Here is a 16077-nt window from a genome sequence, read left to right on the forward strand (position 1 = left end):
TATTTTCTGGCTTTGCCCTAGAATTACACAGTTCTGGAACAAAATACACAATAAGATTGTAACAATATTGGGTTACTCAATACCTAAGTCCGGTCTGGTTTTATACCTTGGTCTTTTGGACAATATTGTACTTAATAATGACTGTTATTTGTTAAAAATTCTGATGGTGGCAGCCAAAAAGGTGATAACCAGAAAGTGGTGCAAATCTGAACCTCCTACCACAAAGGAGTGGATACAGACTGTGAACTCATTATTCGAGATGGAGATTCTAACACATAGACTGAGGACACAGGAACAGCAATGCCTGGACAAATGGGAAAAATGGACAAACTTCACATCAACGATACACGACTAATTTTGGATATGAATTGTTGTGTTTTGTTTTACCAAAATAAGAGTCTCCCCCTAGTGTGTGATTTTTGTTTTGATTGTTCTGTATTTTTTGTCTTTTATAATTTCTATGTATTGTTTGACCTTTCTTCTTGAGTGTACTCAAATAACATCAACAAAAATAAAAATACAGTTATAAAAATAAAAAAAAGCCTGACCTGTCATTCAGATTTTTGCCGATGCCAATTTCTTTTGTCTGAAATGTTGTTAAATATAGCAAGAAAGTTGCTAAGTTGGCAACGGTGAGGTAACTACTGTAGCAAACGTGGAGATATGACCTGGTGGACCGGTCTATCAGTCAAACCCGTCTCACGGCAAAGCAAAAGAGGACAGAGGTTGATTTTTAGACCTTTGACAAAGTAGATAAAATTAGAAAATTAAGGTTGACTGATCATTTTCATTGATAGATCACCCAAAGTTATCTGTGCATCCATACTTTTTATTGAGATTATTGGAAGTTTTAGTTTAGTGTCGGTAAAACTGATTTTTTTATTATCCACATGTCCAGCTACTTGCTTAAAAGTTCCCAAACACCAACCTTGGCTTTTTCTGTGGGCTCGATAACGATGCCATTCGTCGAGTTGTTGAGTTCCCGGGAAACGACACACAGAAACTCTGCCTGGTCCTCGTTCCCATAGTTGTAGGAGGAGCCAATGCTGATGAGCTGGAGATGAAAAAAAAAAAAACAAAAAACAAAAAAAAAAAAAAAACCCAACAGTTATACTTCTATATCACTTTTTATTTAAAAAATGTAAAAGTAAACTAGGAAGTTAATCAAGTTCAGGATGTCTGGTACATAGTTACCTTTGAGCATAAAATTTAGGAGTTAAAAGATTTTGCTTAAGCATCTGATGTAAAATTTCGAAGCATTAGCTTTAAAATAAATGCCCGAAGCCAAAGCTTCGTTATCTGCACCTGCTCAAATTTCCAACCGTCCGACATGGTTGAGACCATCTGTGTGAGTTCCTCCTCCTGGCACTGCAGTACTCGATACACGTGCTTCACAGGGCCCTGAGGGACGCCGCACACACACACACACACACACACACACACACACACACAAATAAACATCAATCATCTGAAAGCAAGCTCACAATTATTTAAGTTGTTTCTGCACAACAGATGAGTCTGTTCAACTGCTCTGTTGCCCGTTTGCTCTCACGTTACCTGAGACGTTCGGTTCTCGTTGTCCCGTATTCGCTCTTTGACCAGCCTCACCAGGGAGGCGATGTTGTAGAACTCGGCTTCTTCGAGAACGCCTAAAACATTGGTGCGTTTAAATTATTATTTTAAAACGAGAGTTTCCGATGGCGCCGATTACAGCGTTCACTGTCAGATGCTGTTAAGCGTTACCTTCCTCAGCCAGGTTCTTATCCATGATCAGCTTTCCGTGTCGAAGGTAATTCAGGATGGGGCCGAAGTACGTGGGGTCCCTGTCGATAAGGTAGGCTCCAGTCTCGTCCTGTCATTAATCACACAATAGTGACTGGTCATCTTGCTCTGACTGTACCGCATGGAAAACCAGAGCTTTACCAATGGACTGCATGGCATCAGTGTGGAACTGAAGACCAGTAATGGCGCAAATACGTTTTTGTTTGGGGGTTTTTTAAACAAGGAGACAAAAAGGTATTTTTGTTTGCTGATTACTTTAAACTACTGCTTTGTTTAAGGATCTTATGATTCTGTTTAAGCATTCAGTCTTCTTCAGCTCACATCTGCCATCAATTATAGTGATTCAGATCATCCAGTGAAAGTTCAGCTGTCCTGGAAGGAATTTCCTGGCATCTGATCGTTTCCATTCTTTTGTTAAAGTCATAGTTTCCATAGATCCAACAGCATTTTATACATACACTGACACATCATCAATAACTGTGGACAATTTGTTTCCCTCCATTATATTTAAGCACTTAAAGAACATCGTTTTGTTTACTTGCTAACCATGTTGCTGTGGCTAAAAATGTTTGAACTTTGACATTGGCAACGGCAAAACACTACAGGGCAGTTTGTGAGGGGGGCCAAATGGTCGGATTTCTTTTTCTTTAGCAACAATTTCAAGTAAAGTCATTTAAACCAAAAGGTTTGGTTTTCTAAAGAACTCCAGGATTATTACAAACTTTCAATTAGCCCAAATCTACCAGTTAGCCTCAACACACATGAACTTGCAGAACAGCCCCATACCATTGACATGGCTAGATGTAATACCAGTAATACTATGTGAGAGACTGGAAGGAGTGCTGCTGTACTGACAAACTGTGCCATTTTAAGGCGTTTTAAGAGGAATGCAGCATTTATTTGTTTTATGAGTGCTAGATAAAGCAGATGGGAAAAAAACGAAGCAGGCTACAAACAGCTTTGTGATGCTATTTCCCCCATAATGTGCGGGCATAGCTAGTCAAATGTAAACAAAACAATCAAGAAAATAAAATGATTCCGTCTGGAAGAGCAGAAAAATACACTATGATCAATACCAAAGTACAGCATGTGTTTTGGGGTAATATGTGTCCTTCAGCACCCTTTACGACTCAAATTCTTCAGAATCTAATTCTTCAGACAATTAGTAGTGTTTAATTTTGAGTGCTTTATAAAAAATATTTTGTGCAATCCTGTGGAGTAATTACTTCATCATCTAATGTTTTTTTAATTGTTAATTTACATTTATTGGTAGAAAGGGTAGAAAACACCAATATGTAGTATCTTTAAGTGCACTCACTTTATCAGAATCCAGGTCAGGATCTTCTTGACACAGTCGGAACAAGAAAGACTTTGGATCCCTACATAATGTCTGTTTGGTCGTGATGAAGTAGGTCCCGCCAACATTAAGCCGAACCCACCGTGAGCCTGGCTTGTCTAACGGTTCGGACGGCGAGCTTGGGTTGCTCTTCAGCGGAAAGCCGAACACCGACCTGCCGCTGCCCCCGCTGCTGCCTCCTCCGCCGGGGCTAAGCTGGCTGCTGCTCCGCGGAGGAACCAAGAGAGTGGGCGACGCCAGACGCATCGAACCCCGAACGTCGCGATGTTCGGGCTGCTCTATGGTCGCCGTTCCACTCGGTTCCACGACATGCAGTTCAGCCATTTTTCCCCCCCTTCTAAACAACACTCACGGCAGAACCGTTTAGCTAACGACCCACTGCGGGGAACCAGTTTCTCCCAGCCGACTGGTTGTAAACAGAACGGGGGGATTGTTCTCCGAGGGCATCAGGGCGTTGCCGCCTCCACCTACAGACCGCAGATTAGGACACAAATATGACCACTAGCAGCTGGAAGACCGCTGCAGTTCTGTCGTTAATCGGTTCTTCCAAAGATACAGTGATCATTCTTTGCTATTCAAACGTTATTCAGAGAAGGGCAATTCTTCCGGGTTGTAACGTGATTACTGTTTACTTCCTCTGTGTCATGGTTTTTCAAAATAAAAGCGTCCTTTGCTTACTCTGCACAGTGATTATTTTTTGGTTTTCTTTGCAAAGGTACACGTGCAACAAAAAATATAACACTACATAATTCAACTGAAAAATATTGTATCAATTACTAAGATTAAGACCAATAAAAACTTATTTTTAATTCTGAAACTGTATGTTATTATGATCTATATTCACAGACAAGACTGCTTTATTTGACACAACACTAAAAAGGTAACTGCAAAGGAAGCTGGTCGTTCAGAGCAATACAGGCAAATTACAGGCAAGCTGTGTGAGGAAAGAAAGCTAAGTATAAAAGATAACCAGAGTTGCAGTTGTGTTTGCAACTCATTTTCTGTGCAATAAGCAGTTGAACACCACTACAAAATAGAGAAAATATTACATCTACACTTGTACTTAAGTCTGTCTCAAAACCAAGTCAACAAATAAAAATAAATAACTAGTATTAAAAACTTCAAATGTAATTTTCAAAAGATTACAAGAACTGTTAATTGTGAAGTCAAATAACTTGTTACTATTTGCTAACATCAACATTTAAAATGGTTATTGTATTTTCAGAACTTGATAAAACCAGAAAATGGAGCACAGTCGTGCAGTGTGTGTTTTTGACCTCTAGAGGCCAGTGTTGAGTAATAGATAGAGATGTTTTTAAACGAAGAAGGAGAATTTGAGTGGTGGTGGGCGCGTTTGGTAGCTCTGCTGTTGAAATCTGTTATTTAATTCGACCAACAGGTATTGTACCAACCTTAGCGTTTTGCTGTATATATATTACTGCTGAGGAAAAGGGTATAATATTGTTATATTTTGGTGTTTATTGTTTTATTTCTTAACTGGGTAAGCTATCAACTATTTAGCAGCTACATCTTGCAGGCTAGTTAGCTTTTTAGCATCAGAAAACGTAAACTGCAGCTGCGCGTTATCGTTAAGTAGAACATACAGCTTTTAAAATTGTTTAGAATCCAGTTATATTAGGATAAGCTTGCTAAGACTATTGTCCATTTGAATCAGCAGCTCTGGTGCAGATGTTTCTCTGAAGTAGAGCTTAGCTAGTCCCAACCTCTCTTCTTAAACATAATAAAATGTCTTCCTTTCAGCTGCCACAGCCATCATGAGTGAATTCAGGATCCACCACGATGTGAATGAGCTGCTCAGCCTCCTGCAGGTCCGAGGAGGGGATGGGGCGGAGGGATATATCGACCTGCTGCAGAAACACAGGACTCCCTATGTCACCACCACAGTCTCTGCTCACAGTGCCAAGGTGGGTCACACAAACCAGCACAAGTACGAGAAATGTAAAGAGGACAGAAACGAGGTCAAAAAGCATCCTCTGTTCAGTTACATCCATCTGTGACTTGCTGGTCATTTTTTGTTGATGTTTTCTTTTACTGCCTTCTGAAAATTTTTTAATATTTATATATTTTTCAATTGAACAAAATTTTGATGTACACTTAGGTATCACAAACTATACTGAGAGTTAAAATATGATTTTGCATTCATTAATGAAAGGAGATGCACAGTTTCCCTCCGGAAACTTGCTAAATTCTGTGGTTGGGGCGCTCGGGCAGTCATTCATGCAACAGCCTGTCGTGGTTTTGAGTTAAAAAATGTTTAAAGTTGACAAGAAATTTGAAAATATCACTTGATAATGATGATATTAAAAGATTGGAAGATTAATATCTGAACACCAACTATAAAGTCTTAAAAATGCAAACATTAAAAAAAAAAAAAAAAAAACCTTAAATAAGTGATTCTTAGCCTGATGGGTGCACAAGTAAAGCCTGGTGGACTGCCAGGCTTATAACACACTGGGGGAAACTCTGGAGATATGTTGCCAGGGAAATATTTTGTTTTTAAATTAAATTTATCTTGTATAATTTTTCAGGTGAAATTAGCAGAGTTCTCAAAAACACCTGAAGACTTTCTGAGGAAATACGAGGAGCTGAAGTCCAAAAATGTCCGTAATCTTGACCCTCTGGTATATCTGCTCTCCAAACTTTGTGAGGATAAAGAGGTAACGTGTGAAAGCACAGCACATTTGGAGTGATTTTTCTTTTTCTATGTTTTCTTTTTTTCAAACATTTCATAGAAACATTTTACTGCTAAACAGAATGTTTTTCAGCATCCGTAACCTTTCCACCTGCTTTTGCTGTGTTTATATTTTAGACACTTCAGTCTCTACAACAGAATGCCAAAGAGAGGTCAGAGTCTTCAAACCCAACCACAGTGACCAGTTACACTCTGCCTCAAACCACCACAAAGATGTCCATGCAGGAGCTGGACGAACTGCGGAAGAAGCTCGGCAATGTGGCGGCCAGCTCCAACGCCCCTTTGGTGAGTTAAAAAAAAATCAAATAAAATCGTCTGGTGACTGGAGGCGGATGATTCTCATCTTCTTTGGTCCTGACTGGTTGGCAGCTCAAAAAATCTGGTCGTTTTCCGGTCACTGAGCTAAATCTTGTAACAGCTACCAGGTTGCCATGACAACAGTTTTAGGTGTGGATGGTTACTGAGTAAAAATGTTTCAGAGGTAGATTTTTTTTTTTTTTTACTCGTGTTTTAAATGAAGTTGGAGGAAGCGCAGATATGTATGAAAAGAAGTTTTTTTTTTTTTTTTTACGATATCTAATGACATGTTTACAGCTCATTATCACTGCAAGAGAGTGAAAAATCAATCGCTTGAAGCCTGTTAAAGAAGATAGTAAAACCATATTTTCAAAGCGACCTCTCTCACATACTTGATGTCTCTGCTTAAAGTGTAAATGCTCATGTGACATGTCAAAACAATGCCAAAAAAATACAGATTCATTTTTAAATATATTCTTACATCTCTGTGCTTTATGTGACTTTAGTTTTCTAACACCTCGTTGCTAACTCTTGAGTCGTCTTCCTGCAGTTTCAACATTCATACTGAAGAGTTGTGTTTGTGTGGGCACAACCTGGCAGTGTTTAATTTCATTTGATCACTTGTCAGGGAAAAAAAAGAAATCAGACTTTTTAAAGATTCAGACCATGCTGAAGATCCTCCACATCGCAATAACAATTTGTAATCCAGCAAAAATTTGTCGCGTTTAACTTTTTTGTGACCTTAGCCTGCTGAAGTCACACGGAAGATGCTGAGAGACAAACACAACAAGAAGAACCCCACACAGCCCAACCCCGTGTTTCCTAACTGGGTCTACGACCGTCCCGCTCTCATCGGAGACTTCATCACCAGCCCTGCTCCTGCAGATCAAGCCGTCACCATCGGTACACACAGAGCGGACTGTCCTCCTGATTTATGCCACTTGTGTGTTTCTGTGCTGATTCCTGTGTAATTTTTTTTTTAACCTCTTGTGGCCAGGCACGTTGCCCCTCCCCTCTCAGGAGCAGTTTGTGGTTGAGGATCTGCTGTTCGTCCTGGTTGGGGTGGACGGACGAGACATCACCGCTCAGCCTGTACTGGGGAGGCAGAACCGCTCTTTTATAGTTGATGCAACGCTGGACATGTCCATCAAGGAGCTGGTTAACAGAATATTGCCAGTCGCGTCATATTACTCAACTATAACACGGTAAAGAGAAGAAACAGAGTCTTAGGTTGTTATTTTCATGATTACACTGTAATCATCAACAGGAACAGAAACAAACGCTTAAAATCTATTGGTTTATGTTAAAAAAAACTTCAGATGTAGGTAATTTTGGACTTCCCTTGTCCAAGTAAATACTCCTTTTAATGGCGTCATCTCTGTACTATGCTCCTCTGTCCTTCTCTCTTCACTTGTAATAATCAAATTTTGGTTTTCCTACAGGTACGTTACATGATTAGAGCTTAAAAATTACAGAAATTGTTAATTTACTGCGGTTTCTGTTTAGTCACTTTTCTTCCAAGAAAACATTCTCAGAAAACTAATGTCTTCTTTACTTAGAGCCATAGCATATATTAGCTACTAAGGATTAAGAGCTCAGGAAAATCGTGAAAAATGTGTCAGAATCCAGAAAAATCATTCATAAGACATTTTACTCTGCTGTGAAGTTTCAGTATAATCCACATGCTGACTGACTGGATCTGTTTTCGAGAGATCCCCCCCAAATAGCGCGGAATGATGAGTTACTAAGAAGGTTGAACTTTTAAACTTGATTCTTTTCGACCTGCTTAAATGTGTTTTCCAGGTTCATTGAGGAGAAATCGTCGTTTGAGTACGGCCAGGTGAACCACGCGCTGACGGCGGCGATGAGGACCCTGATGAAGGAGTACCTGATCCTGGTCACTCAGCTGGAGCACCTCCAGCGGCAAGGCCTTCTGTCTCTGCAGAAACTCTGGTTCTACATCCAACCCACCATGAGGACCATGGAGATCTTGGGGTCTCTCAGTAAAAAGCAGAACGTTTTTTTTTTTTTTTTTTTTTTTTTTGGTCTGATATTTGACTCTGCAGTCTCTGCTTCTGTCTGCAGTTTCAACCAGGTTTGTTTTGCCTGACGATCTCACCAGAGGGTACTGCAGGCACAAACAACAAAATGCACACCTGCTTTTAATAAAGCAATCTTCTGTTCTTCAGAAGACCTTTAAAATAAAAATAGTCATGCAACTCTAGCTGAAATGACTCTCACTAACCGTTTTCTGTGAAAATACATCTTTCAGCTTCTTCTTTGGACAAAGGGGAATGTATGGGCGGAGCGACACTGAGCCTTCTTCATGACCGGACCTTCAATTACACGGGCGATAGCCAGGCTCAGGAGCTGTGCCTCTACCTCACTAAAGCAGCCAGCGTCCCGTACTTTGAAATCCTGGAGAAGTGGACCTACAGAGGAATCATCAAGGATCCCTACAGGTTCGTACAGCTAAATCAGAAAGAGAGAAGTATTTTTTATTGAACCTTGTAAAATTTTATCTTGTTACAACTTTTTCTTCTACATTTGCATAAAAACAAAGTAGAAGAAAAATGTTTTGGTTATTTTTGTAATAAATATGCTTTTTAACTTCTTTTACCTTGGTACATTTAAGAAGCAAATCCAAACATTTATCATTTTCTCTTCACTTAGCAATTTATGCACTATTTTGTGTCAGTCTATGACGTAGAACGCCAACAAAATGCAAAGTTTGTGGTTGTAATGTGACAAAATAAGTGGTATGATGCTGCAAATAAGACTTGGGGATGTTCTTAGTGTTAGTGCATTTCGTTGCTGCACAGCGAGTTTATGGTGGAGGAGCACGAGCTGCAGAAGGAGAAAATCCAGGAAGATTACAACGACAAATACTGGGATCAGAGATACACCATCGTACAGCACCGGATCCCCTCGTTTCTCCAGAAAATGGCTGATAAAATACTGAGCACAGGTAACAACAAACAAAAGCATAAAGCGGCTTTTTAGTTCCTGCGTTTTAACAGTTTTTTGGGGTTTTTTTTCACTATTTTGTAGGAAAGTACCTGAATGTGGTGCGGGAGTGCGGCCGAGACGTGACGTGTCCAGATGCCAAGGAGGTGCTGTACACGCTGAAGGAACGGGCCTACGTGGAGCAGATTGAGAAAGCTTACAACTACGCCAGCAAGGTCCTGCTGGACTTCCTCATGGACGAGAAGGAGCTGGTTTTACGTCTTAGGTGAATGATGGAGAGATGCTGCAGCCAAAGTTTCTGCTCGTTCTCCACCCCTGGAGTGAAGCGACTCAACCCGCCGACCTTAAATCATAAGCCTCTACTTTATGTCCACCAGGTCAATCAAGCACTACTTTTTAATGGACAAAGGAGATTTCTTTGTGCACTTCATGGACCTGACAGAAGAGGAGCTAAAGAAACCAGTGGATGACATTGTTCCTCCCCGACTCGAAGCGCTGCTGGAGCTGGCTCTGAGGATGAGCACGGCCAACACCGACCCCTTCAAAGACGACCTGAAGGTGGGAGAAAGTTGCATCACTGCTTTCCTTTACGGTTGTGTCGACATGATTCGGTTTCAGTCAGATCATGCAGAAACAGCCTGGAGAGTCTTTACCTCAATTTCATTGCCTTGCTCGTACACACCCCTCGGTTTCTACGCATCCTGGGAAAATATGGAATTTCATTCCTTAATTTTGTGTTTGTGTTTTTCTTTTCAAATGTTTAACATTAAACGAGCTAGAATTAAATCTTCCCTTAATTTCGGAGGGGTGGGGGGGGTATTTTGTAGTTTTTATGGATAGCAAGTTAAAGTTAAATTGTTTAGTTCTTATTGGGGGAAAGGATAAATTAACAGAAAACAAGTGGGGGGGAAAAAAAACAACCCAAGTCTCATCAAAATCTTTATGCCGTACATGGTAAAAAGAAATGATCCCTTTTTTTTTTTTTGACATCCACCTTCTTAGATCGATTTGATGCCTCATGATGTGATCACTCAGCTGCTGCGAGTCCTCGCCATTGAGACCAAGCAGGAGAAAGCCATCATTAACGCGGAGCCCACCGATGGGGCCCTTAGCGGGCTGGAGGCCTTCTCCTTCGACTACATCGTCAAGTGGCCACTGTCGCTCATCATCAACAGGTTCTGCTTAATCGCACTTGAACATAGGTTTTTTATTTTAAACTTAAAATAGCGTTGAACAGAAATCTGCAAACATAACCTCTAGTTTCAAATGACTTTCCTGGAGAAACGTTGGGGTTTAGTTAAAATTCAAAGTGGTGGCTGATGACTGTGAAGCAGATGTGTTGTAAGCCTAAACTGAAATATAAACAGAAAACCTTGAACATCACAGCTGATATTGGTTAAGGTGACTAGTTTGATTAAAAATTGATGGAAAATGTGATATTTAAAATGTGAAAGGTCAGAGAGGAAAACTGGAGCAAAAGTGTAAATAGAGACGCTGTCATCAGGAGTTTTTTTTTATAGGCAGAGACTATTTATTAACACAGACATATGATTCCACTATTTAACAGTGGATTATTGTCGAAGCTAATCAGATATTTATTCAAATCTGTTAGAGATGTGCCGATCAGGTTTTTTCATTCCGATTCCGATCACCCATGAGGGCCGATCACGGCCGATCACTGATACCGATCACATAATTATTATTTTTTTTAATAATACCGGTTACATTATATGAAAAAAGGAACCATGAATTCACCTTAATTTAGACAAAAACTTGTTTTTAATAACTTTTTCCAAGAAGAAAACTAAACAAAACAGGCATTGTGCAAATTGTACTGCTATTGATAATACTATCTTTAACAGACTGATAACATATGAAGGCTCTGAAGAGGCTAAATAATGCAAAGAGAGTCAAAATAAAACCTCTCAACATTGCCAAAAAATTCAAGTATAAAACTTAACATTCAAAGGCTCCAGGTTCCATTACAAAACAATCCAGAGTTACTGAATGAAAACTTCCTGTTAGCATGGCGGCTAGCTGATTACTGCTAGTTCTGATTGGCTGTTTCTGACTGAGCGGAGTAATTATGCAGAACAGGGAGGAGATCGATTATTTTTTTAGAGATTATCTGTCTCATGTTAGGACAACTAAAGTTTTAATACGTATGTAAAATTTATGTTTTTAAGTTAGATGCTGCAGCTTTAAGCAGGTTCGGTGTGAGAGTCACTACCAGGTGGAGCAGAAGCGAAGCTCCGTCTGTCAAATATTACTACCTGTAGCGTAGCAGCAGTTCAACAGGAGAGCAGTGTGCCTCGATGTAGCCAAACTCCGTCAAGCATGGCATTGTTTTTATCCCATATTAGATTCGTCGTGTTGATGCATTTTGCCGTGCTTCAATTTTCCGCCGCAACACGCAAACTTCCCCATTCACTCAGTGCGTCATAGTTCCACATCGCTTATAGGATTTGTTGCTGCGCGTTTGCGCAGAGTGAAGGAAAGAGACCAGCTGCACAGGCAGGCTGCAAAATGAGAAGCAGGTGATCGGTTTGTGTGATTGGCAACAAGAGATCGTGATCGGCGATCACCGATCATACACTTTTTCACGGAAATTGGTCGATTGTGATCGGTGGCCGATGATCGGCACACCTCTAAAATCTGTGAAACCTGTTTACACTTTTGTTTAGAAATGAGTAATAAGCTTTGACGATCCTTTTATCCTTTTAGGAAAGCGCTGACCAGGTACCAGATGCTTTTCAGACACATGTTTTACTGCAAACACGTGGAGCGGCTGCTGTGCAACGTCTGGATCAGCAACAAAGACTTCAAGTTGTATACTTTGCCTTCTGCTAAATGGTGAGTTTTAAGAATTGAATGTTTTCCAAAGGGTAAGCAAAGGTAGAAAAGTGCAAAACAAAAATAAAACAAATGAACCAGAAAATACTTGATGCAAAATTAATTTGCAGGTGAGAGGTGACATGCATGTTGTGGATTTAATGATTTCTTCAGATGAAAGGCTTGAGACTTGACTTTGGAAAAAATAAAATAAAAGCAAATCGTGAACGATTTGCTGTCTGTATGGATATAACTCTTTCATAATTAAGCCTGATACATATTTCAATGCAATTCCAGGTAATCATATGCAGATAAAATATCTCCTGCTCCAGAGAGCTGACACTTTATTTTGAACATCTTAAAACTTAGAATAATGTTTCAGCTGCTCTGTGGGGAAAACATGTTTAGATTCTGTTATTCCAGAGGTAAAAAAAATGCACAATCCCAAAAAAATGTGGGAATCATCTAAAATCAAGACTTAACCTGGGATTTAACCAGGACATCCCTACTTATTATTATTAGACATTAGTCATAGAAACTGATGACAGAAGAATCATATTTGTAATGAGTAAACACTAGAAATGGATGCAAATACTGTTAAAAAAAAAGTTAAAATCTTTACAAAATGCACTTAGGAGACACATAGGAAGGAAATCTAAAGTGGTAATATTTGAGTTAAAGGTGACCTTTGTGCAGGTTCGCAGCTGCGTTCGCTCTGCGTCAGCGGATGCTCAACTTCATTCAGAACATCCAGTACTACATGATGTTCGAGGTGATGGAGCCGACCTGGCACATCATGGAGAACAACCTGAAAACTGTGAGAGAACCGTTTCAACAAATCCTCACGCAGATTTAATCCATCTCCACTACTGACTGTTTGCTCTCCTTCGTCAGGCTTCGAACATCGACGACGTCCTGTGCCATCACACCAGCTTCCTGGACAACTGTCTGAAGGACTGCATGCTGACGAACCCCGAGCTGCTCAGGATCTTCTCCAAGCTCATGTCCGTCTGCGTGATGTTCACCAACTGCATACAGGTCTGTGGAAGTTGGAAAATGACAAGAAAAAAAAAAAAATCGATCAACTCAAACTGTAGTGTTCAAACGGCCGACGTCTCGGATAAATCATCAGGAAAAAAGTTTCAAAAATACACTGAAGTTAAAAAAAACACAGGATGTGACTGTTTCCTTTTCTGACAGAAGCTCAGTATGTAACTATAGATATTTCTATACACTATTTTTTCTCATTGTTGGACAGTAATTCAGTTTGAACCTTTTCTGTTTTAGGTCAGCAGGATTCAGGGTGTCCTTGCATCCTTAAAAAGTCTTGAGTCTTTAATTCATGCATTTAAAATTGAGAGGAAAAAAAAATGGCCTTCAGTACGTTAATCATGTCTTCATTTTTACCGTGGCAAAATTAAAGACTATGTAGTTTTCTTTTAGTGTTAATTAATTAAAATTTGTAGTCGTGCGCGGACATCTGCACCGAGACGGTTGAGGCTACCACTAACTAATACTTAAACTTTTTCTCTGAGTACATTTGTGAAGACTAACCTGGATTTTTTTTCTTTAGCTTTCGGAGATCTGATTTCTTCCTCTGAGTTGCATGAAAAGTAATATTCTGTCTCTGGTCTTGTAGACATTTACCCAGAGCATGAGGCTGGAGCGCCTGTCCCACGAACAGGGAGTGGCGGACAGACCTGCAGCTGCAAGCGAGCAGCTGGATGAGGCCGAGAAAAAAAGGCCAAACACGAAGGTACTTAAAGACGATGCTCCTTACAACTCTGCCCTCTTAGAAACTCACCCTGCTGCTATTAATGGTAAATTTAGATGTTTTAATTTCACTGTGTTGTACCAAATATGAACCAATGCATTTCAGTCTGGTTTTATGTATATATATATATATATATATAGTTTGTCACTGAACGTGTGTTAAATAGAATTAAAGTCACTCAATCAATTTTAACTTAATGTTGTGTATACAGTAGAAAGTAGGTTGCATTGTATTGATCAAAAAGGGAAAAAAGTGATATAATTACCATGTAGCCACTGGGCAGGAATGAATTAGTGTGAACTTAACCTTCCAGTTAAATTAAGCCAGATTCACTAAACCAGAGAATGAAAAATGCCATCCGTTTTGTTGATCGCTCAGTTTGCGTTTCTCTTTGCTGCTTCAGTTTGTAGCCGAGGACGGCCTCCAGTCAGACGCCAGCTTCGAAGCCACCATCGGGAAGTTTGACAGCAACTTTAGCATGATGCTGCTGGACCTGCTGGACAAGCTGAGCATCTACAGCACCAACGACTGCGAGCACAGCATGATCAGCATCATCTACAGGTAAACCCGGCAGCACCACTTGGAACTTTACAGCTCTTACGCTTCCCTTCAATGTTTCGGTTTTGTAACTTCTATTTTTAATCTGGATGATTCACAACCCTGGCAAATTCACTACTTGGTTTACTTTAGGCCTGGTGTTTCTCAAACATTTAGAAATCTAACCCAATGATAGGTTTAGAGACTTGGGACCCCAGAAATACATTCTTAATAGGTGAGTCATATGTATTTGTGTAGCATCATTCATACACAGTTTATTAAAAGTGTTAGAAAAGTACACAAAAATTATATTTAAAAAAATGCAATATTTAAGGATTACAATGAAATCTCATTGAGTCCAATTTGGACCAAAAGCATTTGGGGTTTTTTGTCTTTCCTGCATTAAGCTGCAGTGGATTCTGGCCCCTTTGCTCCATTTAATGGGCACAGTCATCAATGACAGTAAGAAACTGTGATCATGCATTGAAACAGAAGTTGTGTGTTATCAACTTACGTGTGGTAGTTGTGCTGGTAATGCTCTGGCTTAGAGAGGGCAAAGAGATGCTGAATCAAAATGGCCTGAAAGTGAAGCCTGGATGATGATGTGATCTTTTCTAGAAATATTTCAACCAAAAACTTATGCCCACTTGATAAATATGGAAGTCAAAAGGTGACCAGATATATTTTCTGATATACTCTGCCTTGCTAAAGTCTTCATAGTCTCATTGCATCCAAAAACTTTAATGTATTTGGTTCGGATTTCATGTGATAGATGGTGGGAAAGAAAATAAGATGTGGATTTCTAATATTTTTTTAACAAATAAAAACATCTGAAATGTTTATCTCGATTCAACATTTGTGCTCTGATGGTCCTAAAACGGGTTCACCTTCTAGCAAGACAAACACCCCAAATCTTTTATCTAAAGATGTGTAACAGGGACAGAACAGGTTGAATACAAACACACACCACTATTTAGATATTTATATGTAATTTTTACATTATTGCACGAATGCCAGTAAAATTTTTGAACATTTGAACTTAGTTGATTGTAACCTGTGATCTTTTGCACAACTTAAAAAATGTTGGCATGAATGTGCTTGTTAAAATAAAGTATGCCTTATGTACTTTGTTTTATTTCATAAAACATATAAAGGGTGAGAAACAGAGAGAGTACCACGTATTTTTCCTTCCTGTTATGTATACATTAACAAAGTAATTTATCGTATGCTAGTTTAATTGATCATCTTAAGTAGATTTATTTTTAACTCGCGCAGTTAAAGTAACGATGCTTTATCATCAGTTTCAAATGGTTTTAAAAGGAAATCCTGATGCGTTTGACTCCACAGGCTGGACTTTAACGGGTTCTACACAGAGCAGCTGGAGAGGATGGCTGTGGAGCGCAGTCAGAAAGCTGCAGTGTAGCATGTCTTCTCCTGCGTTTGGAAATAAAATGTCATTCTGCAATAAAAGGACCTCTCCTCATGGCCATGCATCACTCAAAGCGCCAACTTAACCACGGTGCAGACAGCTGCAGTTGTCTGCACTGATACATCCATGTGTATATTGTTATATAATACTGTATGAAATGTAGTTTTAATGTGCAGAGTCATATTAATGCTTCCGCTTTGAGAAATGTAACTCATTGTTGGTAACTTATTGTACCTGTATAGTGGAAATGTGTATTTGAAGTTAAATAAAACTTGAAATCTTTAGTCAGCTTTTTTTGTATCTCAAAGAAAATCCCTATGTGAACAACCTCACGTGCATTTATTTAAGAAAAGTGCTTAAATAATTTTGCTGGTTTGTTTGCTGATATG

At 39.5% G+C, this 16077-nt stretch overlaps 2 protein-coding genes across 2 annotated transcripts in view; one reads left to right on the top strand and one right to left on the bottom strand.

Moving 5' to 3' along the window:
• kctd2 (potassium channel tetramerization domain containing 2) overlaps positions 1 to 3731 on the bottom strand; it is a 9784-nt gene extending 6053 nt beyond the window's left edge. Inside the window, exons 1-5 of the mRNA XM_015054309.1 lie at positions 3101 to 3731; positions 1744 to 1852; positions 1558 to 1649; positions 1306 to 1401; positions 929 to 1054 (exon numbers count right to left, since the gene is read on the bottom strand). Of these exons, the coding sequence (XP_014909795.1) occupies positions 929 to 1054; positions 1306 to 1401; positions 1558 to 1649; positions 1744 to 1852; positions 3101 to 3463 (786 nt within the window). The 5' untranslated portion in view covers positions 3464 to 3731. The remainder of the gene's footprint in view (positions 1 to 928; positions 1055 to 1305; positions 1402 to 1557; positions 1650 to 1743; positions 1853 to 3100) is intronic.
• Positions 3732 to 4426: 695 nt separating this feature from the next.
• On the top strand, positions 4427 to 15972 carry tubgcp2 (tubulin gamma complex component 2). The gene is made up of 18 exons (XM_015054299.1): positions 4427 to 4538; positions 4901 to 5064; positions 5689 to 5817; positions 5970 to 6137; positions 6896 to 7052; positions 7147 to 7354; positions 7953 to 8152; positions 8422 to 8611; positions 8972 to 9117; positions 9201 to 9381; positions 9494 to 9674; positions 10119 to 10291; positions 11841 to 11969; positions 12645 to 12765; positions 12843 to 12986; positions 13588 to 13704; positions 14126 to 14283; positions 15607 to 15972. The coding sequence occupies exons 2-18, from the start codon at positions 4915 to 4917 to the stop codon at positions 15680 to 15682; spliced, it is 2628 nt and encodes an 875-aa protein (XP_014909785.1). The 5' UTR covers positions 4427 to 4538; positions 4901 to 4914; the 3' UTR covers positions 15683 to 15972.
• The last annotated feature ends 105 nt before the right edge of the window (positions 15973 to 16077 follow it).

Source organism: Poecilia latipinna, unplaced genomic scaffold (assembly GCF_001443285.1).
Source record: "Poecilia latipinna isolate Pla-1442-1.1 unplaced genomic scaffold, P_latipinna-1.0 Scaffold1242, whole genome shotgun sequence".
Lineage (NCBI taxonomy): Eukaryota > Metazoa > Chordata > Actinopteri > Cyprinodontiformes > Poeciliidae > Poecilia > Poecilia latipinna.